Source organism: Oryctolagus cuniculus, chromosome 10, assembly GCF_964237555.1.
Source record: "Oryctolagus cuniculus chromosome 10, mOryCun1.1, whole genome shotgun sequence".
In the NCBI taxonomy this organism is placed as follows: Eukaryota; Metazoa; Chordata; class Mammalia; order Lagomorpha; family Leporidae; genus Oryctolagus; species Oryctolagus cuniculus.
In genome coordinates, this window is record NC_091441.1 from 96487642 (window position 1) to 96515141 (window position 27500).

General features: G+C 41.3%; 2 protein-coding genes across 4 annotated transcripts in view; one reads left to right on the forward strand and one right to left on the reverse strand.

Moving 5' to 3' along the window:
• CACNA1D (calcium voltage-gated channel subunit alpha1 D) overlaps positions 1–27308 on the reverse strand; it is a 520755-nt gene extending 493447 nt beyond the window's left edge. Inside the window, exon 1 of the mRNA XM_070050708.1 lies at positions 22953–27308. Coding sequence (XP_069906809.1) covers positions 22953–23091 — 139 coding nt within the window. The 5' untranslated portion in view covers positions 23092–27308. The remainder of the gene's footprint in view (positions 1–22952) is intronic.
• Positions 8397–27500, forward strand: part of DCP1A (decapping mRNA 1A) — a 62272-nt gene continuing 43168 nt past the window's right edge. For all 3 annotated transcript variants that reach the window (XR_007921899.2, XR_007921900.2, XM_002713390.5), the window contains exons 1-3: positions 8397–8729; positions 11231–11271; positions 13569–13696. Coding sequence is in view for 1 of the 3 variants with exons in the window: in XM_002713390.5 (XP_002713436.1) it covers positions 8535–8729; positions 11231–11271; positions 13569–13696 (364 nt within the window). In the remaining 2 variants the exon portion in view is untranslated. The remainder of the gene's footprint in view (positions 8730–11230; positions 11272–13568; positions 13697–27500) is intronic.

Consider the following 27500-nt stretch of genomic DNA (forward strand, 5'->3'; position numbering starts at 1 on the left):
GGCCATCCCAAAGAGGAACGGCATGGAGTGGCCCCGGAAGACACAGGAGCGTGTGTATTTAATTACACTCCTGTAACAGATCACTGTTTCTAGGAGGTGCTTCATCCATTTTTAATCCTTCTACCATTCTTGAGCAATGTAAAAAGCAAAGCACAACTCTGGACCTAGTTCAGCCTCTTTTATCACAGTAGGGGCAATAATTTTATTATGCAAGAGAAACTGGTGATTTTATTATCTTGTAGGTTAATGCTTATTGGATGGGAAAGCATAATTTATGCCCTCCTCTTTAGATAATGAATATTGAGATCTCCTTCAAGGCAGAACAGGTAATATTTCTTAAATTCAGGCTGCAGGCAACAAACAGATGAGTGAATGGTTTTTCATATTGTGACAGTTAATCTCCATTAAATTATAGTATTTCAGTAATTCAGAGTGATTTCTAATGTATCCTGTTTAGCATTGATTGCTATAAAGTGTAACTGAATTGAAAAAGAATTTTCTAATACTTGAGCACTCAGGATAAATGAATTCAAGCTAACCAAAATAACAGAAATGTAGTCCAGATACTGGAATATATTTATTATTCTATATATCATATAATGAACGGTTTACATAAGAAACAGTCCCAAAAGATCCTTTGTCAACTTTGCCCTTAATAGCCCACAAGTCTGAGATGCAAAGTTTGGCACCACACAGAGGCTGGTTTGGTGCAGAGGTTAAGTTGCTGCTGGGATGCCCACATCCCAAGTCAGAGTGGTTTGTTCAAGTCTCAGCTAGTCCACTTCCAATCCAGCTAATGCACACCCTGAAAGGCAGCAGATGATGGCCCAAGTACCTGGGTCCCTGCAACTCACATGGGAGACCCAGATTCAGTTCAGGGCTCTGAGCTTCGGGTTGGCATAACTGGGCTGTTGCAGGCATTTGGGGAGGAGTGAACCAGTGGATGGAAGATCTTGCTCTCTGTCTCTATGTCTCTGCCTTTCAAATAAAATAAAAATAAGTGAATAAATACATTTTTAAAAGACAGCATAGAGGAACTTGTGTTGGGGCTTAGTTGGTAAAACTGCCACCTGCAACATCAACATGCCATGTGGGCACTGGTTCAAGTCCCAGTCGCTTCACTTCCACTCCCTGCTAATGGCCTGGGCAAAGGATGGCCCAAGTATTTGCCATATGTGGGAGACCTGGGAGAAGCTCCTGGTCCACTGCTGGCCATTGCCACCATCTGAGAAAAAAAGATTCTCTCTCTCTCTCTCTCTCCCTCCCTCCCTCCCTCCCTCCCTCCTTCCCTCCCTCCTTCTATCAATCTCTCCCCCTCTCTCTGTAACACTTTCAAGATAAATAGATAAATCTTAAAAAAAAAAAAAAAGCATACAGGGGCCAGCATTGTGGCACAGCAGGTTAAGCCACAGCATCCCATATGAGCACTGGGTCAAGTCCTGGTTGCTCCATTTCCAATCCTGCTCCCTTCTAATACACTCGGAAAGCAGCGCAAGATGGTCCAAGTACTTGGGCCTCTGCTACCCATGTGGGAGACCAGGATGGAGTTCCAGGCTTCTGGCTTAGGCCTGACCCAGCCCGGACCACTGTGGCTACCTGTGGAGTAAACCAGCAAATGGGAGATCTCTCTCTCTCTCTCTCTCTCTCTCTCTCTCCTTCCCTCCCTCTCCCTCTTCTTCTCCCTCTCCCTCTCCCCACCTCCATGTCTGTCTTTCAAATAAAAAACAAAAATAAATTTTAAAAAGGAGAAAGAAATCAATTGAAAAATTAGAAAGCAATTTAATGCTTTAAATATGAAACTCTGTGGTTTTACCTCAAAATGAGGGGGTCCTGTGAAGATAAATAATTCACTCCTATGGGTATTTCTGTGTGAATTCAATACATAGGAGTTTCTTGTTTTTAATTGGTAACAGCTTCTTTAATTTCATACTAATAGTCCAATTAAAAAGACTAACAACTATCTGGCAATAGATTTGAAAGAATCAAAAGAGCTCTGTGAAGGGGAGAAAAAGAAATCAAATGTGCAAAATACCCCTAAAGAACCCATGATCTTATTTATTTTTATAATCTAAACTTGTAAAAAAATTTTATAAATATATGATCACCCTACACAGTACAGATCTTCTAGAGCATTTCTAAAGGAAATTATAGTTATTGATGTGTGCGGTGAAAACAGTGAAATCTGAGGGGGCAACATACTCTTTCTAACACACAAGCAAGCTGCAGTTCATCCAGTCAGGTTAGCAGTCACAGTTCAGTGCATAAGCTTCAAGGGAAATAAGAAATCAGGACATACGTATTTCCTCTTCCTACAGTAAATAATTCTTGGAGCGGGTGCTGTGATGTAGCAAGTAAAGCCACCACCTGCAGTGCCCACATCCCATATGGGCACCCATTTGAGTCCCGGCTGCTCCACTTCCAATCCAGCTCTCTGTTATGGCCTGGGAAATCAGTAGAAGATGGCCCAAGTCCTTGGGCCCCTGCACCCATGTGGGAGACCTGGAAGAAGCTCATGGCTCCTGGGTTAGGATCAACCCAGTTCTGGCCATTGTGGCCATTTGGGGAGTGAACCAGTGGATGGAAGACCGACCTCTCTGCCTCTGCCTCTCTGTAACTCTGCCTTTCAAATAAATAAATAAATCTTCTTTAAAAAATTATTTTCATTGTTCCATGAAGAAGTGTTAGTTTTTTGTGATTTTTTTTCAAAAGCAAACAAAGAATAAAAAGGAGAGAGCAAAGTTCCCACCCCCAAATTCATATACAAAGTTACACTATAAGCTAACTGTAGACTACCAAGTGAAATAGAATCATAGATACCATCTGAGGCAGGTGCTACTCTACCTAGACAGTTCAAAACATGACCCAGTAAAACAAATACACATTATTATGCTTTAAACAACTAGAAAGCATTTCCTTATCATTAACATACCAAGTTTAAGAACTCCTAAGGTAATAGACTTCTAGGACATGTACCTTAATGGTGTACCTAAATCATAACTAACAATAGAATGACAAATTCAAAACTGCTAAATACACGGGAGTTTAACATCTTGTTATTAAGCCACAGTCACTGTACAACCACATTTAAGATTCAAGGGAGGGGCCTGCGCTGTGGCATAGTGGGTAAAGCCACTGCCTGCAGTGCCAGCATCCCATGTCGGCACTGATTGGAATCTCGACGGCCTCACTTCCCATCCAGCTTTCTGCTATGAACTGGGAAAGCAGTAAAAGATGGCTCAAGTCCTTGGGCCCCTGCACCCACGTGGGAGACCCAGCAGAAGCTCCTGGCTTCTGGCTTCGGATTGGCCCAGCTCCAGCCGTTGCAGCCACCTGGGGAGTGAACTAGTGGATAGAAGACCTGTTTCTCTTTCTCTTTCTCTGTCTCTGTCTCTCTCTCTCTCTCTTTACCTCTGCTTCTCTGTAACTCTGCCTTTCAAATAAATAAATAAATCTTTTTAAAAATGTCAAGGGAGCTAAAACCCATTAAATAAATAAAATGCACATGTAATTGTGATGTTAATTGTGACATACAACATTAGTAAGCGAACAACCATAACCCAAGACCAGAAACAGCCTACAACTGAAAAAAGCAATATGCGGAGAAGAATCCACGCACACGAAGAGTCTACAGTTGTGTCACCTACAGAGTCAATGTGAAAGCTTACTGCTCAGAGCTGACACAGCAGGCAGATGCTTTCCATCAAACTCTTCTTATTGTGTTCACTTAAGAAATACTTCTATTTTAATATGCGTGAGGGGAAAACAAGGGCATAATTAAAGAAACTCTAGAAGATCTGTGGAAGTCTCATGGAAAAGCACATTTTAAATGACAAGCTCCCATTTGGGCTGAGCAGATTACTTCATGATGCAGTTGCAAAATCAATTGCCTAATGGTATAGACAAAAACATTTTTGGTCCTCAGCCACCTTGTGACTCTGCAAATTTGTGCCTGTAACTGATTGTAAATGCAGAGCTATGACTGGAGTTCTTTTAAAATCTTGACTTATTGTCAAAGCACTAAGCAGAATGTTCTGGTAAATCATATGTCTAACTCTGCTTCAGGGGACTGAAGTTTTATTGCTGACTTTCTAGACAAATTGGAGCACTGTAATTAGTCAAGAAGGGCTACCCTGAGGTTAACAAAGTACATAATCCCTCAAAGCCAACGGGGCCTGCTTCTCACTCACGTCACAGTCTGAGAAGGACAGCCTTGGTTGGTAGACAGCTCTCCTCCCTGTGGTGTGACCCAGGGTCCGAGCTCTTTCTGCCCTGTGTTCTACCACAGCTCACAGTCTCGCCATTGCCTGCACCAAGCCAACAGAAGGGGAATAAGGACACGTGAAGCTACAACTTGATCCTTAAAACCTGGCCCAGCGGCGGCACGGAGCTTTCCACTGGCATTCCATGGGCCAGACTTGAGTCCTAAAGCGGCATCCAACCCAAAGAAGCCTGGCTAATGAAGCCACGTTATCTGCCCGATGCAGTGGAAAGAGACAAAGGGATTGCTGGTGAACTGCTAATGATCTCTGCCACAGGCAAGCCCACCAATTCTCATAGCATCTCTGGACTCCTCCGCGTACCAGCTAACAATAATGACATTCAATGCATAACGTAATTAAGCATACCCATGAAGCACTTGGAGTTCCATGGGTAAGCAGTGTGCCCCTTGACTATATTGCTATCTTTATGCCACTGATATGCTGTTGTTATTTGAACCATGCCAGTGAGTTAAGTACCAGGAAACAGGATGTGGCATTGTGGCATAGTGGTTCAAGCCACTGCTTGTGATGCCAGTATCCCATATCAGAATGGGGGCTCATGTCCTGCCTGCTCCATTTCTGATCCAGCTTCCTGCTAATGCTCCTGGGAAGGCAGCAAAAGATGTCCCAGTACTTGGGTCTCTGCCACCCATGTGAGAGAGTGAAATGGAGCACCTGGCTTCTGGCTTTGGCCTGGCTCAGCCTTGGCCGCTGCAGGCATTTGGAGAGTGAATCAGTGGATGGAAGATCTCTCTGTCTCTCTCCCTACCTCTTATTCTCTGTTGCTCTACCTTTCAAATAAATAGTTATTCTTTAAGTGCCGAACCATTGCTCATACTTAAAACTGAGCTATACTTAAAACCAATACTTGCTTCAGGAAACATAGATCCTAAGAAACAAAATTTATTAATACAAGTGAATCAGGCATCATTATCCATCTGGCACTTAAGACAAACAGATGCTTTATCAGAGGCAGAGTTGAAACCACCATCCCTTCTCTCAAGTCAATGCAATCCTAACATTTTTAAAAGATTTATTTCATTTTATTTGAAAGTCAAAGTTACAGAGAGAGAGATCTCCCATCTGCCAGTTCGTTCCCCAGATGGCAGCCAGGCTAGGCCAGGCCAAAGCCAGCAGCCAGGTCTCCTACATGGTGGCAGGGTCCCAAGCACTTGGGCCATCGTCCACTGCTATTCTCAGGCCATTAGCAGGGATCTAGAACAGAAGTAGAACAGGCGGGACACGAACAAGTGCCCATATGGGATGCAAGCATTGCAGGCAGTGGCTTAACCTGCTATGCCACAGCATTAACCCTGTAACATTTCTACTAATTCAAGAAATACATTATTAAGCTTCACCTTTGTGCCAGGCCCTGATTGTGATGGTCAATGACACAGTCATGGTTCCTGCCTTAACTAAACTGACAAGACAGACAACAACAACATAAAAAGAAAACCATTACAACTTGCTGGTGCTACGAGGAAAACGAGGAACTGAGCCCTGAGGGCTGTCAGAGGGAAGTGTTACAGAATGAAGAACAGCAAGTGCACACGGCCTGAAGTAGGACTCCCTGGTCACTGTTAAAGTTGATGGGAGGCATGACTTTGGGGCAACCTCTTGCTCTAGGTTCCAGCAGACCAGACCAAACCACAGTGAAGTCACCTGTATTAAGTGATGTCTGAACCAGACTGGTTTTCCAAAACCCGAAGATTGACAGCAACCAATCAGAAGAGGCCTTATTTACCTGAGCCAGAATAAGATGGACATCCCTCTGTGGTAACTCTATAATCTGAAACCCCCAGTTGTGTTCTACTCCCCGCTTCTCCCTATTAAAGCCAACCACCTTCTACCCCACCCGCCAGAATTCATTCTTTCATAGAATGTGTTGTCTGATTCTAGAATCACAAATAAAAGACAATGAGATCTTTAAATGATATTGGTTGTAATTTGGTTTCAACAGCATAAGGCCAGAAACAGTAAGGAGGCCAGCGGGCTGGGGTGGAATAACCGAGAGAGAGCGATTTAGAGAAACCAGAGATGGAAAGATAGTGGTAGGCGGCCCCAGCAGGGTTTTCCACATCACGGTATGTGATCCACCTGACCGCGGCAAGGCTGCGGCGAGGGCTTTGGTTCTGCACAGGAGGAACAGATGTCTGCGGCAACTGGGAAAGTTCCACAGCTGGTAGATTTGGAAGTAAAACACTGACAGCCTCATTGTCTTCCTTGCCCTTTAGACTTCCAGACGGTAAATAGCAAGACTGTTTGGTTAACCCCAAAGCTGCGCAGAGGGGGAGCAGAAGGGGTGGACTGATTAGATTTTCAGGCTCCCATTGATTACACTGCCACTATTTTAAATAATTAGCATACAGAGAACACAACTCAAAAGCGACTAAAGGTCTTTGGGTAAAGAGTAGGCCTCCTTGCCACCTCTGCTGTCACCCAGTTCCCTCCTCCTCCCCCTCTCCAGGCTCTTGTGTGGACTTCAAGACCACATTGGTTCCCCAGCATTTAAAGGTGCTCGGTGTCGGGGCCAGTGCTGGGTTCGAAGGACCTGCAGGGCCATCTCTCCTTGCCCAGAGTACACTGTCTAAAGACACAAAAAAGGCCTTGACAAAGCAAAAGTGGACCTCAAGATAAATGGGATGGCTTTCAATTCTAGAATATTTACATTATTTTTACTACCTCTCAAGCGTGGTGTAGGGCCTGAGAGCCCATGCAAGCACACATTTGAAGTGATTTTCTAGTCCAAACACAAAAACTCCCTCAATAGCTCAGTCCTCCTCACTAGTCTACACTGGTTCAACCAAAAATAGTAGATTAAAAGGAGATGTAAGTCTATACAAGGGAAAAAAACCTAAATTCAGTTTCAGTTGTGCCTCTTGCAGTTTGTACCTAGTGAGTATATTACCTATTTTAAAATACATATCTATAGTACAGAGGTTTTTGTTGTTAATGGATTGAAGGCAGGTGGAGGGGAATAAAGCTGCTACTTCCAGCCACTGGGAAGAGAAAGGCAATTGTGGTGTGGAGGGGGAAAAAATCTCAAGATACAGGGCAGGAGTCCCTGGGTTCTAATACCAGATCCCCGCTGACTGGTGTGGAATTCCGAACCAGTGCCTTCTCCTCCCTGGCTTCAATTAAATCATCTTCCTACCTCACTGTAAAATGAACCAAAGCCCTTACCTTTCTTCCCTGATGAACTCCTGCTCATCCCTGGAGCACTGAGCCCAATGTCACCTCCTCCATGAAGCCTTTCTAGATTCTCCCTGGCCAGAGTTAGTAGCTCCATCCTCTGGGTATCAAAGAGCAACGTCTCTTAACATCATCCCTGTTTCCTTAGATTGTCCTACTTCTTTCCCTTTCTCAGGGAGCCAGGGAGATGTCTTAAACAAGACTTGGAAGCTCCAAACGGCCCCTTTTTCACAATTAGGAGTTCCATAAACACCTGTACAACAAAAGTTAAATGAGTGGTGTTTTGTTTTGTTTTGTTTTGCTTTGTTTTGTTTTTGCCAGCATTGGTACATGCTGCAGACATGAGTGCTATTTTTATGAGGAGAACATGTTTTCCCTTCAAAACATTTCAATTCTGTTGGGGTGTCCCATCAATTAAAAAAAAAAAAAACTTGCTTTTTGAAGTGTGGGGGGAGCTAAAGCTCCCTACAGTTTTCACTTGTTTTACTCTTTAGCTACTACCTGATTCCTTAAAACGCTCAGTACATGTTCGCCAAAAGGAGTGACCTATTTAAAATTTTATAAGGTTCCAAACGAGTTCGAATCCCCACGGGCTCCTCCCAGGGCTGACTGAAAATATGCACGCGGGATCCAGGCGAAGGAAACGCCACTCCTGTGGAGCTCCAAGAAGGTTCTCGAATTCTCCTTTCGGAAACCATCAGTGACGACATCAGTGAGGGTCATTTAAGGCCCCCCTGCCCCACGCTTCTCCGTGCCTTCTAAACGGCCCGCAGAGCCTTTTCCACAGCAGGGTTTCCTTTCTGTAATCCCAGGGAGCGTCGCTCGCCAGCCTCTCCTGGCAGCCGTCACCTCCCTCACCTGGACAGCGCAGCCTGAGGGCAGGAAACGCTTCCAGCCAGCCCCATCGCGCAGCCGCGCACGCCGCCCCCGACGGCTCGGGCGGATGGGACCTGCCGACGCCGGAACTCGACGTCCGGGGCATGCGCGCGGCGGAGCTAAATGGCTGCTGTACCACCCCGCTGTCAGACTCCTCAGAGAGGCGGAAGTTGAGAGGGCTGACGCAGCTGGGGGAACTTTTCCTCGATGGCACTTTCCTGTCCGCGACTCCGCCCCCACCGGAGGGGCTCGGCTCCAGGATTCAAGATGGAGTCGCTGAGTCGAGCTGGGCAGGAGATGAGTCTGGCGGCCCTGAAGCAGCACGACCCCTACATCACCAGCATCGCAGACCTCACGGGCCAGGTCGCTCTGTACACCTTCTGTCCCAAGGCTAACCAGTGGGTGAGTGATGCGCGACCGCTGAGGACTCCGTCCTGGCCGCCGCCACCTCTTAAAGGGGCCGCGCGGGCTGCCTGGTGTGGGGGGCGAAGCTGGAGGCCAGGGCGGCGGAGGTGAGGTCGCGGAGTGGCGAAGAGGCGGGTGGGAAGCTGAGGGATGTCGGGGGTGTCCGGGATTCGGGCAGAGGAACAGGAGAAGTGGGCCTGAGACATCCCAGGGAAAAGCTGACAGAGGGGACGATTGGACCAGGATCAGTCCCTTGGGCTCGGGTCTGAGGACGTGGGCGACCTGCCTCCTTCTTCTGTGCACTGGAGGATGTGAGACCAGTGGGGTCAGATGGGCCCTGAAAGCTTGTTTCCTGATTAGAGGATTATTGGATAAATTACATATGTATATATGATCTGCAAGATTAGCACCCCTCCCCCCCACCCCCGCCACCCAGCGGACAGAAACGAGAGCCCCCTTAGCAGAGGTCATTTGGATTTAAAACTTGAAATCCAATTAGTCTGAATTCTTGGGAGGGAGGGCGTGGGATGAGTCCAGGTTTAATCGAACTCGTACCTGTATTTCCGGAGTTTTGGAAAAGATCGTAAGGCACTTAGGAGGGGGGCTGCTGTGTTAATTGGATTCCCTGGAGACCTTTTCCAGGAAAAAGACCGGTGATGTCACCTCTGAACACTCCCAGCGGACTGAATACTTTGGCTTTCGGGCACCAGAGGGAGTCTGAAAAGTTACTTTCTCTCTGTTCACCAGCTCTTGCTAGTCCCTGCCTGAAGTACTTTTAGTTGTTAAAATAACAGTTTCCTGGTTGCGGACCCTCCCTGGTTCACTCATTCAGCCATAAGCTGTACACCTAGAATTTACTAAGTAAACGCTTGCTGCGTTGAATTCGTCAGTGACTGGCACAGACATTCAGTGAGCGTGAAAGTTTTCAACAAAACTGTGGAGGATTGTCATACTGTGTCCCTTACTATACAGATGCATAGGTTATATTTGTCAGTAATTATATGAAAATCATCTGGCATTTACCAACAGTTAATTCACATGGAGAGAATTTTCATGATCTTTTTCTTACCACCTGGAAGACAGGAAGCATGAGAAGTCACAGAGAATGAAAATATAGAGTGTTTTTAAGTGTAGCTATTTTAGACATTGCCTTAGTTTGAAATGTTTTCAGTCGTTTCTCTTGGTTTGTGAAATATAGATTGCCAACAAATGGGGAAGAATGGGACTGTAATTTGTGCCTAAAAAGTTCTTATTTCTAGTTGTTGATACATTTTGAATATTTTAGAATTTTAAACTAAAATTCTTGTTTATATATGAGATGTAAACAGTTTACAAAAAAAGTTCATGGAAAATACATATTCTGGAAAAAAATGCTTGGAATTCAGAATTTTTTGTGCCGAAATAATTTTAATTTCATTTTCCACAAGCTTTTTTGCCATACCCTAGTACAATTGAAAAATAAACTGCTGTTTTTATGTATTGAAGCACGGCTCATAGAGCATAACCACATCTTTTTCTGTTCTGTGTTTTTTGGGGGACAAATTTTCTTTGAGACATTTGATCACCAGTTATTTAATACTAATAACATTTTGAAGGCAAGAAAAAGCTTCTGAATTCTTAGGAAGGAAGATTGATGATTATATTTAAGCTAAGGTAATACTGGAAGATATTGAGATTTTTTACATGTATAAATTATCCCAAATAATTTGGTTTGATATGTCTAACATGTAAAGTTTTAACATGTTCTTCATTGCATTAAAATAGTTAGGTCCAGCAAGTGGTGAACTGCAGACATTGCAACATTGTTTCTTTGTTTGAAATTTAAATACACTCTGGCAGAACAAATGAAAGGTAATACTGAGTTGTACTCTTGATCAAGGTCACTTTAAAATATTTTTTGCATTACTTGTAAGATAAAATAATTATTTAAGGCAGAGTATAATTTCAGTATTCATGATTCTTTAGCAAAGTTCTAAAAAATAATTACCTAATTGTGTTGATAGTAATTCTTAACCACAAGGTGTGCTACTCATGAAAATATACCAAAATGTTCCAGTGATAAAACAAGGGATCCTCTAAGAAAATTTCCATTTTTTTTATGTTAAGTTTGATAAACTTTAAAAAGTTAAGAAATTGTTGCCCACAGGACTTTGTCATTAAAATTAAGAAATCTGGCCAAAACATTTTCTTTAAAAAGTGAAAGCTAGTTCTGTGATTTTCTCTTTCACTGATTATAAAAGAAAAATGCTACAGATAAAGACAGGTTGCTGGGTTAAAGTCTGTATGTGCCTATGTCTGCATCAGCAGCATTGAAAGGATGCATAGGAAATTGGTAACCGAAATTTGTGCCATTAGAGGGAGACTTAACTTTCCCTGTTCAAAGGTGGTTAATTTTACAGTAAATAAAACAAGTTACTCATAAACATGAAGTAGTTCTCCTTAGGGAGTGTTTGGAGTTGGATTATGGGGAAAATACTAATTGATTCATTGTGTTACAGGAGAAGACTGATATAGAAGGGACCTTATTTGTATACCGAAGGTAAGCGTTTTTTATAATAAATGTTTTAAGTATATGGTGATCTGTCATGAGATGGTGCCACTTTGTGCGTTTTGGGGGGAACTCTCCTGCTTCTCCCCTTTGGTTGCATCCACCCCTAGCTCTGAGTTCCTAACCAAGTTCTTTCCCTTCTGTGAGCCTTCCTGTGAATTGGGATAAATGGAAGTAGAATCTTTTTAAGAGTTTGGTAAAACCTTTTCGAAATAGAAAGCATTTTTGACAAATGAATGAGCCTGAAACAGATTCCTCCCTCCTGACGCTATTAAAGAGCAAAGAGTGTTTGAGAAAACAGACTAGGTCTGTAAAACAATGAGGTGAGACTGAGAGGCTGGGCCTCCACTCTGTAGTGGCTGCTTCCACTCCAGCCGCTCTAAAAGTTCTGGATTATGCATAGCATCTTTAACCATATGTATTTTTAGCTTCTTTGAGAATTCGTCAGAAAGCCTAGGTTATTCATATTGTACATTTCTAATTTTCAACATCTCTGATAATTATGTTAAAATGTGATTGGTTTGGGAATTATAGCTTGGGAAGCCTAAAGGCAACTGACAGAATGTAGAAGTAGTGGAGAACTTGTTTTCCTGGATCCCCCTGAGGTTTTGCTCTGAAATGGGTAGTTGCCTTCTCTTGTTTTCTTTTTTTTCCTCTTTTTTATTTTTTTAATTTTTATTAATATAAAGAGAACAGATGTTATGCATTTCATAGGTTCAGTGCTTCCCCTTGTTCTCTGAAGCTTACAGTCAATGGGGACCATTACTGACATCTGGGTTTGTGTGTTTGTTTGTTTGTTTGTTTTTGTTTTTGTTTTTTTTTTTGTATTAAGGATTGCCTTTTTCTATCAATACTAACTTAAAATAATTTGTCAAATAGTCTTCTAAATTTTAATGTAAAGCTTTGAGATCTTGTCTAAGCACACTCATCTTTTTCTGCTTTTAAGTGTAAGTACTTTGATATCTGTACAGCAAGCTCTTCCTAAATTGGCACTTTATTTCCTTGATTTGTTCTCATTTTTAAAAGGAGGGACTTGACCCTAACCCCTTTCACACTCTGCATTAGTAATATAAATCTTTAAAAAACTCTTTAACTGTTACTGGGATTTAGGTCTGGAATTTGGAAGGCTCTCTACTGGCCATATTGTTAGGGGTAGTACAGATCCTTTGTTGAGAAAGTGTGACATCAGTGGACTGGCTTGATTTCATACAATGTGAGGAGGCTTACAACACATTGATTCTAATAAAAGGAGACTGAAGAAACTGGAAGATGGGCGAACATTTTGTGTGCCTTGGATAAAGGTGTATGAAGATGTCAGAATAGCCTTTTGCAAGGATACTTTATATAGAGGAAGATTGAATTTGGAGTCAAAAAGTCTAAAGCTAAAAGCTAGGTATATTATTTCTGTGCCTTTGAACTCAAGCCTTAATCATTCTAAGCTCGTTAACTAATCTGTAGAACAGGGTTCTGTTATCTGCCCATGTTTGTCACAGAGAAACAAATGAGAAGCTAGGAAGTGTTAGATACATGTAAGGAATATTTTTGGATTCCCCTGATAGAGGAACCATGGATGTTCCTTAGTAATATTCAAAGTATTTTCCATCTAACCTCAGGAGAACTATGCAGATACATATTAAGTACAAGAAAAAATATTATGAAGGTAACCAATCCTATTCCATATTTAAAATAATTGATATTTAATTTAGAAATTATTTATCAAATGCTGTGACTGTGTCTGCTTTGAGATACATCTGGGAAAATAAGACAAACATTTGGAGCTTATGTTCTGTTGGCAAGGAAGACAGTGAATATAGGAAGTAAGTGGTAGTGGTAGAGAGGGTTTAGGGTATTGAGCTTGGGAACAAATTGGGAGCATTAAAAGGGTGACTCAGGCGAGCCCCACTGATGAGGCAGCTGAGCAGAGGCTTGCTGGGGATGATACATCCTGGGCCAGCGACCCAGTCCAGCCTTGAGGTGAAAGCACACCTACAGCCTGGAGCAGGGAGAGCCAGGAGGAGGCGTCAGAGCTGAAGTCAGGGAGAAGAGCGCATCAGCCGGGTCTTGGGCCTTACTAAGTACTTTGACTTCACTCTGAGGGTGGCTCCTGAATTGTGAGCAGAAGAAGGGGGTGAGCTAACTTAAATTTTGGTTATGTTTTGAAGTGATAATAATACTATATAATATACCGATTTATTCATTCTTTCTGTGAAACGAGAATAAAGTACCAGGTAACCGTTCTACAGATTAAATGGTGACTATAGATCTTCTTTTCTTCTATTAAATCTAAGGTCAGCTTCACCTTACCATGGTTTTACCATTGTGAATCGACTGAATATGCACAATCTAGTTGAACCAGTGAACAAAGATCTGGAATTTCAGCTCCATGAACCATTTCTTTTGTATAGAAATGCAAGCTGTGAGTATATCTATTTTGTTACAGTTAATGTATTTACATGTAAAATTAAGTGACTTTAATTTCTATCAGCACATTATTTCTAGAGTTGCAAATCACAATACAAAATGTGGTCTAAATTGTGTTCTATAGTTATAAGTGAGTCTCTTAGTAAAATCAAGCCGTTTAAATTGGGCCATAAAACCGAAAACAGTTTTGTATATAATAACTTACACTGTCTTGGTTAACTGTACTATTCTGTTTAATACCATTATGTTTCTGATGTTTTATTCCTTTGTTTTTGTGGTGAAGCTAAACTGTTAATTGCCCCTGCCCTTGAACAACAGAATTTATTTTGGGAGGAACAGGATAGGGACAGGCAACTAAGACTTCTTCCCACAAAGGAAGTACTGTCTTTGCTCTCAATAATGGTGTTTTTTGGTCTGCTTATGTAGTCGAGTGTCCTCTGGTTACCAGTGCTGTGCTGAGGGCTGTTGTTCTTTAATGTTAATGACACAATGCTCTACGTAGGGGAGGCAGGTGACTAAGTCAACTGAGACTCCGAGATGAGTGACAGATTCTCAGTAGGAGAATTGGGATTGTAATTCTTCCTGCTTGCAGGGACCTCCTGTGTGTTTTGCAGATTGTAATAATGATTAGATACAATGAGCACCACTAGAGTGACTCCTTCAAGAAAGCCCAGCACTGAAAAGTGCTCTTGGTTACAGTATCTCATTATAAGGGTTGACTATATGGGGTTTGAGAACAGATGACTGTCTGCTTGGCATTGACTGTAGAATATTAGAGTGACTAATCAACATCTAAGGATATTATTTGAGAAATGTGTGTAACTTTGAAATTAAAAGTTACTGTGTAACTTGACTGAGAAGTAATTTGTATTGGGAAGTTCCTTCAGTATAAGATATAAAGAGCTACTAGATACTACACATCTTTTAATTCCCTGAATGAGAAGTAGCAAGACCTATTTTTTAAGTATCTCTTGACTTCTCAATAAACTGTTTGTCCAGATAATTACCTCTCAGATTTCAGATTCTTTGAACATACTGGACCTGTAAATTCAGATGGATTTATTTAAATAAATATTATCAATAGAATTACTGGGATACTTGTTTCTTTGTACTGAACATTCCATTAAAGGGGAAATTCTCTTTTTTTTTTTTTTTTTTTTTTGACAGGCAGAGTGGACAGTGAGAGAGAGAGACAGAGAGAAAGGTCTTCCTTTGCCGTTGGTTCACCCTCCAATGGCCGCCGCAGCCGGCGCACCGCGCTGATCCAATGGCAGGAGCCAGGAGCCAGGTGCTTTTCCTGGTCTCCCATGGGGTGCAGGGCCCAAGCACCTGGGCCATCCTCCACTGCACTCCCTGGCCACAGCAGAGGGCTGGCCTGGAAGAGGGGCAACCGGGACAGAATCCGGCGCCCCGACCGGGACTAGAACCCGGTGTGCCAGCGCCGCTAGGCGGAGGATTAGCCTAGTGAGCCGCGGCACCGGCTAAGGGGAAATTCTACAAAGGAACATGGATCCAATTTTTTTTTTTTTAAGTAGCAATGATTTAACTCTGTTCTTGATTACCTGAAAATCTAATCTAGTTATTACTAGCAAAAGTTCGAGTATTCAAATAGTAGGGAAAATTATCAGTTAGATCCATGGATCTAGTTATCAGTTGGGATAAGCCTGAAGTGAATTGTATTGTGTTTCGTTCACAAGTAAAGGGTCCTATGAAAGTGAGACAAAACACAAATATAATTGAGCCACAATAAACCAGAGCCTAATTAATCAGAGCTTCAGTTAATTTGGAAATTTTTCCATAGTCCATATGTGGAAGAAGTGAGGGCAAATTATAAGAAAACAAGCTAACATTAAATTTTGTTTGTGAATATCAAGCAGATATCAGTGTAATCTAGGGTCAGCATTTAAACGTTGGTATTTTATGACTTTAATCCCACCATCATATAAAAGACTAATTTGTTATAATGAGACCTTAAATCATCAGAAGTCTTTATTACGTTAATTAGAACATTCTTGGGGAAAAAGAGTTCATGCATTTTATTTTAGAAAGATTTTCAACAGGGGGTTTCCTTGTTCAACAGAAAACTCAAATAACCAGGTCGTTCCATTGGGGAAAGTATTTGGAGAAGTAGCTGTTAGGGAGAAGTGACAAGACATTGTGAAGTGAGTTTGTGTGTGTTAAGTCCTCTCTTGAGTGTGTTCTGTCTGCCTTGTCTTAAAAATGGAAAATAGTCTTGTCAGGTTGGCAAGCTGTTGAGTTGTTTAGGGATTTGTTCTTTAAATAAAGAGTTAATTAATATCTGATTATGCATATAAATAATTACACCTGATTCTGTAGCTGCCCTTCTGTCATTCTCTTCTGGGAAACAGACCAAGACACCTGACCTATTTAACTCAGCTTTCACCTTCATATCCTGCTTCTTTCATTCAAATAAATTTTTAGAATTAACGTATTAGTACATTGAACTGTAACTTTTTCCAGTTATAAACTGGTTTCTTTTTTTTTTTTTTTTAACCTATACAGAGTGCCCACACACCCACCCCCATCCTTTTAGAAAAGATAAACTTATAGAAAAAATGCTCATATTAGCCAAGGGCTTAGGTTTGGTGGTACTCTTGAGACTTTTGAAAACAGTGTGTCTTCATTCTGTGTAAGGACTTTTTGGCATTTGCAAGACCCCTATGGGCCAGCCGTGAAGAATGGGAAGATTGTGGGTTCTGTAGTTACTGAGCAGTGGTGATATTCTCAGCACTTTATTTCTGATTCCCAACCTACAGATTGAGGAAATAAGAAACTTGGGTTTAGGGGGTTGCTCAAGAGTAATACACATAACAAGTGACAGATGTAGACCTCAACACTAGTTCTGTTGGGCTTCAAAGCCAATGTTCTTAAACCTGCTACCACAGTAGAATTGTACACTTCATTAATCCACATTCTAGAGCAGTGCTGTCCCAGAGAACTCTGTGGTGATGGCACAGTTCTCTGTCAGCGTTGTCTAGTACGGCAGCCGCCAGCCACATGTGACTGTTGAGTGCCTGAAATTTTCTACTTTATTTGATCCATTTGTATTTCCGTAGTTCTGTGCACTCGTGGCTACCCTATTGGACAAATGCAGGCTAAAGTATCAACCCATGCTCTAACACACCCTTTGTTATGCCACACCTGAAAGGAACAATCCTTTGGGAAGCTTTGGGTTGGATTTTTATGCTTCCTATTTAGTCATTCCTCTTTGAAATTCATATTTCTAGATACACAAGCTACAGGATATACCCCTGAGGGTGGCTTTGCCATGGTAACACTTTTTTTTGGCATGGAATTTAGTTTGCAGACAAGAATTCTATTCTAGGCTTTGCCATTTTATTGGCTGTAACCTTGGATGAATTACTTAAGCCCCTGATCTGACTAGCACCATGGATGAGCCAGGGTTTTTCTCTCTTTACTGATAATATTCTAAAATGTTGTTGGTACTGTTACTATATAGTGTGAGTTATGGTAAGTTGAAAAAATATGTGTGTTAACAATGGAAATCCTTGAAAGGACAAACTTTTAAAAAAATTCTTAGTAAAAGCAACTCAGTGGGTTGTTTTTGTTTTCAGAATTTTGGGACACATAGCATCTTCTCAGCTAAAGCTTTGTATTAATGTAGTATACTGTCTTAATCTGTGGACACTTCTCCCTAAGAAACATGAGTGACAGTTTCTGTTTTATCTGTGATTTTTTTTTTAAATGGTTTTGTTGTATTAACTGACACTACCACCAGTCTCCTGGCTTTCTGTTTTCAATCATAAATGGAATATTTTATCAACTGGATTATAAAACCATTCCATGGAGACTCTAAACCTTTATGTCTATGGTATAGACACATCAAAGAAAATTACTCAGTCCCTGTCCAGCAATATCTGAATAGAAAAATCTTCTTTCTCCAGATATTTAGAAATGTTTATGAAATATTAAATGCATAGCCAAAAAAGAGTTGGGAATATTTCCATTGGCCGGCATCAAAGTAAAAACGGAAAGTAAAGTGAGAAGCATGTGAACTGACACTGGCTGCCAGCTGTTATGGGGTTATTTAGGCAGGAGCTTTCTTTAATGTAAGAATTCCGGGGCCAGCGCCGTGGCTCACTTGGTTAATCCTCCACCTGCGGCGCTGGCATCCCATATGGGCACCGGGTTCTAGTCCCAGTTGCTCCTCTTCCAGTCCTGCTCTCTGCTGTGGCCCGGCGCGGGGGGGTGGGCAGTGAAGGATGGCCCATGTGCTTGGGTGCCTGCACCTGCATGGGAGACCAGGAAGAAGCACCTGGCTCCTGGCTCTGGGTTGGTGCAGCGCTGGCCATGGTGGCCGTTTGGGGAGGTGAACCAACAGAAGGAAGATCTTTCTCTCTGTCTCTGTCTCTCTCTCGCTGTCTATAACTCTACCTGTCAAATTAAAAAAGAAGAAGAGAAGTGATGAATTAGAAGAGCTGTCTGAAGAAATTCAGAGTGCATCCAAATAGCGGAAAGAAATAGATGCATGATAGAGGATAGAATTGTTGAGTCTCACATATGACAGATAAGAATTTCAGAGTGATAAAATATATTTGAAGAGAAGCAGTACTGAAGAGATTCTGACTGAGAATTTCCCAGAATTCATAAAAGACATCTCAGAAGAAGGCAATAGAATAGGCCCTAAAAATAATAAATAGAAATATTTGTATAGCCACACATTACAATGAAATTTCAAAGGCAAAGAGACAGAGGCAGCCAAAGATTGCTGGAGACTGGGTATTTGCAAAGCAGCACCAGTGAGACTGGCTGCACGCTCCTCAGTTGCTACTGCCTAGTATGGAAGACAGGAATATTTGCCGATGAATGAGGAAAAAGCAGTTAGCCAACAATTTATTAATTCAAGAGCACTAGATAGACAACAGAAATGGTTTGTCTCCAGCAAACGGTTGCTATAGGCACTTCCAGGGCAGTGCTGTCTGGTGTAGTAGCCAGTAGCCACATGTGACTACTGAGCACTTGAAATGTTCCTGGTGCAGCTGATTTTTAACTGTATTTCATGTGAATTAGACTAAATTATCAATCTATTTAATTTCAGTTAATTTAAATCTAATAGCACGATTGTAAAGAATATAGTTCAGGAAGAAGAAAATTGAACATACAAAGAAGAAATGCACAGTAAGAAAGAATGAGCACTGAAAAGCAAATAAAAGTGGCATTGTTGATATGAAACAATGAAATGACAAGTCTATGTAGGGTTATTAAAAACAAGATAAAATGAAAAATACTACTCAGCAATAACAAAATAGAAGCTATTTAAGCCAAAGCATCCCACGAGTGAGGTGACAGTAGATAAATTGACTAAATGTAGACTTTTAAATAAGTTTATACATGTTCAAAGATTACAGATAACCATTGTGGAACAAAAATAGGCTATTGGGGCTGATGCTGTGATGTAGCAGGTAAAGCCATCGCCTGCAGTGCCAGCATCCATATGGACACCAGTTCGAATCCCAGCTGCTTCACTTCCTATCCAGCTCTGTGCAATGGCCTGAGAAAGCAGTGGAAGATGGCTCAGGTCCTTGGGCCCCAGCACCCACGTGGGAGATCTGAGAAACCTCCTGGCTCCTAGCTTCAGATCAGTGCAGCTCCAGTCGTAGCTGCCATCTGGGGAATGGACTAGAGGACGAAAGACCTCTTTATCTCTACTTCTGTCTCACTGTAACTGCCTTTCAAATAAATAAATAAATCTTTAAAAAAGAATTAGGCTATCTTAACTTTCAAACCAGTACAAATGAGAAAGGGGGAAAAAAATAAAACAATCATAAATAGTCCAAAGTAAGATAACAGAAAAAAATGAATCAGCTTTTAGAACAAATTTAAGTGAATTAAGTTTGCCAGTTAAAGGAATGAGATTTGAATAAATATATAAAATTTGCCTCTATGCTGTTTTCAAGCAATGTTTTAAAACTCAAGATCCTGGGAAGGTTAAAAGTTAAGAATAGCATGAAATATATCAAAGGCAGTCAAGCTTTGACTCATATTGACTCATAGTAGTAGACTGCAAGGCAAAAACATTGTTCAGGAAAAAAATTAATACATAAATTGCCTAGAGGATAAGACAACTTTGGACTGTTGTGTGCAACCTAGTATATGACAGGACTACAGATTGAGTGTTAATAATCTGTAATTATAGTGGGAGATTTTTAACAGATAAAGCAAATAGTTTAATATGGTTATGAAAGTTAATACAGTTAGCAAACTTGATCAAATAGCTATCTAAAGAATGCTTCAAGCAATAAGAGAATTTGCATTTTTAAGTATATATTACAAGTTTTATAAAAAAATATCACATGTAAGACATCCAGCCCAAGAAGTTAGAGAGGAAAATAAGGAAATTTGAGTAAAGTTGTAGGAAAAAATGACTATAAATTAATTGCAGAAAGTAGAAATTGTAGTAGTACAATGGAGCAAATCAACAGAACAAAAAAGATCTATAATGTAAAACCTTTGGTAACAACAATAATAAAAGGAGCATGAAGAAGCATAGTAGGTGATATTCGGAATAGGAAATGCATATACTTGGATATTGCAGCTGAAGGTAGAGACAGCTTTTTTTATATATTTATTTGAAAGATAGGATTACAGAAAGAAGAGGAGAAACAAAGAGAGATCTTCCATCTGATGGTTCTCTCCCCAAACAGCCACAATGACCAGGGCTGGATCAGGCTGAAGTCAAGATCCTAGAGCTTTCTCCAAGTCTCCCAAGTGGGTGCAGGAGTCCGAGCACTTGAACCATCCTCTACTGTGCTCCCAGGCACACTAGCAGAGAGCTGTATCAGAAGTAGAGCAAAGGGGTCTCCCACTGGTGCCTATATGAGATGCCGGCATCGCAGGTCGAGGCTTAACCAGCTACACCACACCAGCCCCCGAGACATACATTTTAAAAACAAAAAAAAACTATGAAAAACTTTTTGACTATAAATTTAAAACTTAACAATTTTCTAGAAAAACATAGTTTAGCAAAACAAATAGATCTAAACAGACTCAAACAATAAAATAATGGTGTTCATAGTTTAAACATGTCTCCCAGGGCCCACTCTGTGGCACTGCGGGTTAAAGCCCTGGCCTGCAGTGCTGACATCCCATATGGGTGCTGATTCAAGTCCCAGCTTCTCTACTTCTGATCCAGCTCTCTGCTATGCCCTGGGAAAGCAGAAGATGGCCCAAGTCCTTGGGCCCCTGCACCCGCGTGGGAGAATGGAAGAAGCTCCTGGCTCCTGGCTTTGAATCAGCTCAGCTCTGGCCATTGCAGTCTTTTGGGGAGTGGGCCAGCAGATGGAAACACCCCTCTCTCTCTCTTGCTTGCTCACTCTCTGTCTCTCCACCTCTCTCTGTAACTCTTTCAAATTACTAAAATAAATATTTAAAAAAAGAAAATCTATCCCATCACACCTGAAGAAAATATGGAAAGGAATTTTCAGTAATGGAACTAGGGCAGTTCTTCATTTAGGCAGGGCTCTGAAAAGACAGTCACGGATCTGTACATTTCTGGCCACTCTTTCATCGTAAGGAAATATGCCAGTTACCTACTAATCCTTTAGCCAAGTGGGAAGCACCTGCTTCAAGCAACACACCTAAGCAGTTTCTTTTGGAAGGTGGTTTGCCCCAAAACCAAGGTCAAGAGTCCTTTGATTGCACTCATATGGACATCTCTAGAGTAAAGGTGATAGGTAGCCTAGAATGCATGTTTATACAGATATGTGAGCTTACATATCACTTGGTTGTGGAATGCCCTAAGAATATTCTGTAAGGTCAGTTCTGAGCAGTTTTTGAGAAATCTAAAACTTTCTATATGAATCAACAAAAAAGTAAAAGCAAGCAGAGTTAGTTTTTTTCTTCTTCTTACAGCTATGGTCAGGACGTTAAGCCTACAGGCCGTATAAAGCCCGCAAAGTCATTTTGTCTAGCCCTGCTAAGACAGTCACAGGCAGGAGTCAAAATTCAGGATACCCATAGCGGGCTAATTTTTAAGTTCATAATTTTGTATGGCCCACAAATGATGTTGTTAGGAATATCCACATCGTCCCTGCCAGAAAGAAGTTTTCCCACCCTGGGTAACCTTCCAATAGACAGTACTACCTGGGTATTGGAAATCAGATACAGGTTTGTGGTGCCATCCAGCTCTAAAATTAGTCCCAGCATTTAATGATTTTCTGTGGCAAAAACTTTCAGAATTGCTTTTTACTTTGTTTTTAATCAGTGTTATTACTTAGATGAACACCTTAAATCAGTGATATTTATTGAATATATCATTCACCAAGCACTTTGCCAGGTGCTATATCATGTAGATTAACACTGATGTACGCTTTTAAATTTATTTTTTAGTTTCTCTTGTGTTTTCTTGGAAAATTATAAACCGAAGTCATTAAAGTTTGTTAGAACTTTCACTGTCAGAACTCTTCCTTCCTGGCAAAGGTCAAGATTCTTAATGAAATGTACTGCAGCATTAAGTCCAGAACTGTACATGTTTATTCCTAAAACAGCCCCCTCTAGATTAATGGTCAAAATTAACAACTTGAGATCTGCAACTTGGGAATTTTCCATTGTAAATGTAAGTGAGTCAGCTGATAATAGTGTAAGTCTGGTCTCCCAGGGGCTGTGAGGGTATTTTAGGTTCTTCCAAGTTTTTTCTTGGCCATTTTCAGCAAAAGTATTCATCCTTTCATTAGAAAGAATGTATAGTCTAGATGTCTTCTCAGACCTAACTTTGTTCTGTCCTTGTACCAATGTGTAATGGTAGTTGTAACCAACAGAGAAGGGGTTATTTTTACTTCATGTTCGTGTTAGACTTAGCATCTTTTTACTGGAAGGTAATCATCTTTAACAAGGACAACTTTGTGTGTTTCTTCAACCCAGTACTTTAAGGCATGTTATCTCCCACTGAGTGCCACTTTTGTTAGTGCTTAAATGTTTCCTATTATCCAAAAGTAGTTTTGGAAAAATAAACAAAGTCCTTTTCAGTTTTCCAAAAGAACCCAAATAGGTCCTGAATCCTCTTCTGCCTTGGCACTTTTAAATAGTATCAAATTAGTGTTTTGTATAAAACACTTTAAAAGTAATTGTATGCCAGTAAATGTGATCTGAAATTTCCTGAAGAGAGCATTTCATTAATGGCCATGTAGCTGTCAGCCTACTATGTTGCTTTTTAGCTTTGTTACAAGTACATTTGAAAATAAAAATACTATTTAATATTTTTAAGAACTTACCTCCAGTAGCCTGGGAGAAACCCTTCTTCATTTCTGCTTCACTCACAACTTTTCCTTTATATCGGGCATCAGTCTCTTGACATAGAGCATTTTTAATTAAAATGAGATCACTAGAAAAAGTAGAGAGTTTCATTTCCATGGTGTTGAAAATGCAGCTGCCAGATGGAAAGTTTTAGCAGAAGAAGTGCTGTAGTGTGTGCTTTTTTTTTTTTAAGTCTCTGCTTGCCCTTTCTCAGTTCAAGGGCAAGACTCGGAACAGTAGAGATGGTAGGTGGCTGTTGGCATTTGGCACAAATCTTCAGACTTAAAGCACAGTGCAAGAAATTTCCCTGTAAGATAAGTTTATAATTTGTCAAGTCACAAAATGTGAGTTCTGCCTCCAAACTGAAAGAGGAATTTATAAACAGTAGGAAATGGTCCACGGTTCATTCTTTGTGTTCTTTGAATTCAGCACCGTGCTTCTTCCGTAGCTTGAAAAAGGCAGCAGTCTTCCTCCATCTGCTGCAGCGCTGCTGTGGATGGTGATTCTGTAATCAGTGGAGGAGAGAGGATCTGTGGCAGCTGCATTAGTCTGGCCTTCACTGAGATAAGCAGAGCGCCTTGCTGTTGCCACATTTGTAGACTGGAGAGGTAACAACATCTTGAAAACGTAGAAGGACTAAGGCCCCGTGGCTGACTCGGTGACACTGCATGCGATGTCAGATGTTTTAAAAACACGTTGCTTTCTCTGTCTCATAGGCAACTGCTCAGTAATCTGGTAAAACCTCTTCCAAGTACCTTCTTGGTAACTTTTTAAGTCCAGGAATATTTCAGAATTTTCAAAGTAGGTTCCTTTTGTTATGATTTGTTAATGATTTATTTTGATTATTTTGATTTTGTTAATGATTTGTTATGATTTATTAATTAATTAATGGCTACACACACACACACACACACACACACACCAATCCCTGTAAGTCAGTATTGTCAGATAAAAACAGTTTTTCTGTTTTTTTATTATAGTGCTTTCTTAATTATAAAGATTTTTAAGTGAACCATGCATGTACCATTTCTCTCAGATAATTATGTTAAGTATTTAATACTTCTAGTGGTTTTTCTTTTGAGAACTCAAAAGGAATATTGAGTTGCTAATATCTAAGTGACAGAAATGTGTACTTAACATGTAATATATGGATTTTACCTTCTGTTTACGTAGTGAAATTCAGTGTGATTGTAAAAATTGAACACAGAACAGACACTAGTCCAAGAAGACTGAAGCCACTCCAAAGTAGGCAGAATACTAAATCAGCCTCAGCCCTTCATCTTCAATGCCCTGGGTGATCTGGCAAATGGGAGTGGCCAACAGAATCATCACTTGCAGGCATGCTCAGCTTTTTCTTTTTAGTAAAAGGGAAGCACAGGATAAGTATTTGGTGCCAGCATTTTAAAAAATAGGATCTTTTATAGACACACACACCTTCCAGGATGCCTAACCTTTTTCTCCTTGTGACACAATGGCATGCACAGGCACACAGCACTTCACATTCCTGTAAGTCAGCTAGAGTTCTGGATCCCACCATACCCTGAGGTCTTATCAGTATTTGTGCTTACAACTGTGATTTGGGCGATCTCTTAGTAAATTTGCAGAAGACCATCTAAAAGAGTAGAAGTTGGCCAAAGAAGAAAAAAGTCCCCACCCCTCAAAATTTTATTTATTTATTTGAATGGCAGAGACAGAGAGGCCTTATTTTCCAGTTCACTCCCCAGATGTTGGCATCAGCTAGAGCTGGATGGAGGCCAAAATTGCAAGCCTGGAACTCAATCCAAGTCTCCCATGTGGGTAGCACGAATCTAGTTACTTGAGCCATCATACTGCTTCACAGGGTCTGTGTTAGCAGGAAGCTGGAGTTAGGAGCCAGAGGCAGGGATTAAACCTAAGTACTCCAGTAGTGGATGCAGGCATCTTAATTGCTCAGCCAAATACCCGCTTCTCTCCATGCCCCCCCCCCTTTTCTTACACCATAAGCTGACCTGTTTCCCATTACCCTAACTGTGGGTTTTTTTGGAAGCCTAGGAAATAGGAACTCATCTCCATGGGATCAAAGGACATGCTCCCCATCGATCCCTTATGATACATAAAACTGGCTGTATTTTTATGGGCCACTAGGATGAACAGAGAGCCATGGTGGATGTGTCCAGCCTTTGGGATACTCATAATCATTTACAGCTCATGCCTTGGAAGCTCTGCCTTAAGGAGTGGTCAGTACTGTGAGGCAATGGTGGCTGTAAGTCCTAAGCAGAGGCAGAACGTCAGCATGACTTATTTGGGGTGCTTCATGGTTTCAAAAAAACAGGGATAAGCAGTTGTGGTATTGTTGGTTTATTTTCCTAATTCCTTAAGAAGCTCACTGGTCATTTCATGTGTCCAAATCCTATACTGAGGTTATAATGTCAAAAAAGAGATTACGTGGGACCAATGCTGTGGCGTAATGGGCTAAGCCTCCTCCTGCAGCACCAGAATCCTATAGGGGTGCCGATTCAAGTCCCAGCTGCTCCTCTTCAGATCCATCTCTCTGCTATAGCCTGGGAAAGCATTTGAAGATGTCCCAAGTGCTTGGGCTCCTGCACCGGCATAGGAGACCCAGAAGCTCCTGGCTCCTGGCTTTGGATCTGGTCAGCTCAGCTGTGGTCATCTGGGAAGTGAACCAGCAGATGGAAGACCTTTCTCTCAGTATCTCCCTCTCTCTGTAACTCTACCTCTCAAATAAATAAATAAATAAATAAATTTTTTTTTAGAAAAGGAGATTATGGAAGCACTGTCTCTTGTAAATATCTTCATACTTGATTTAATTTATAAAGTGGTACCAAACTTTAAAATTATAAACTGAAGAGCTTACAGAATAGTGTTTTTAAATTGCCTATCCTAAGTCTTTTAATTTGTGTTTAATAAACAAGTAGATGTTAGTATTTGAATTTTAAAAATTGAGCTCTTTTACTACAACCTTAGTGTTCAGTGATACTGTGAGATGGATGCTTTTTTTGGCTAAATAGGTAAGGTGACCATATCATATTTCTCAACCTTACTTATATGCACACAGCATCACCTCCCTGCCTAAGGGTTTGCAGCCTACCAAAATCAGTCTTTGTCTTCTCACTCTTACCAAACCTTTTGGTGTTGATAGAGAACTACTAGGCCTGTTCCTTTCTTAAAGGGAATGATTTCTCACAGCAGAATCATTTTTTTTGCACCAGCCAGGACAGACTTAAACTTATTTATCAATAGCCTGTATGCTTGAAAGCATTACATATTGCAGATCTTGATTGTACTCAAAGCCCATTTTCTTATTTTTGTTTCTAGTGTAGGAGATCTTTGTCACTTATCTAGAAATTTTATAAATCTTACTACCGGCCGGTGCCAAGGCTCACTAGGCTAATCCTCCACCTGCAGCACTGGCACCCCAGGTTCTAGTCCGAGTTGGGGCACCGGATTCTGTCCCGGTTGCCCCTCTTCCAGTCCAGCTCTCTGCTGTGGCCCGGGAGTGCAGTGGAGGATGGCCCAAGTGCTTGGGCCCTGCACCCGCATGGGAGACCAGGAGAAACACCTGGCTCCTGGCTTCGGATCAGCGCAGTGCACCGGCCACAGTGCGCTGGCTGCAGCGGCCATTGGAGGGTGAACCAACGGAAAAGGAAGAGGAAGACCTTTCTCTCTGTCTCTCTCTCTCACTGTCTACTCTGCCTGTCAAAAAAAAAAAAAAAAAAATCTTACCACCATCCCCTAATAAAGCTTTTTTATCAAACCCTATTTTCTGCTCAGCACCGTACCGAGAAAATTTCTAGCTTTCTCCAGTCCTTTTAGAAAGATCTAAATAATAAATGAAACAGAACTATAACGTATGCAGGAAAATGATTCCCAGCTCTGTTTTTGTGACTTTTCACAGCTTCTCTAGAGGGCTCAAAAGATTTTACAAAGGATCCAAATTAATGTGGCTTTTCTGGATCTTGTGTGTGCCATTTACCTCTCAGAAAGAAAAGCAAAGTGAAGTCTAGCATCAGGTCGCAGTAGTTCGCTGGGTCTTCTGCAGGGCTCTTCAGGAAAATCGAAAACTCTTCCTGTCAGCTTTTTAAAATTCCTCATTATTAACAGAATCCAAATACTGTGCATTTTTATCAGTAGCAATATTTTTTCTATTTTCAAAAGAAAAGAGCCTTCTTTTTTTTAAAATAGATTTTATTTTATTTATTTGAAAGAGTTACACAGAGAGAGGAGATGCAAAGAGAGAGAAGAGAGGTCTTCCATCCGTTGGTTCACTCCCCAGATGGCCGCAATGGCCGGAGCTGCGCCAATCCGAAGCCAGGAGCCAGGAGCTTCTTCTGGATCTCCCACATGGGTGCAACAGCCCAAGGACCTGGGCCATCCTCTACTGCTATCCCAGGCCACAGCAAAGAGCTAGATCAGAAGACGAGTAGCCAGGACTAGAACCAGCGTCCATATGGGATACCGGTGCTTCAGGCTAGGGCCTTAACCCGCTGCACCACAGCGCCAGCTCCAAGAGCCTTCATTTGAAAACT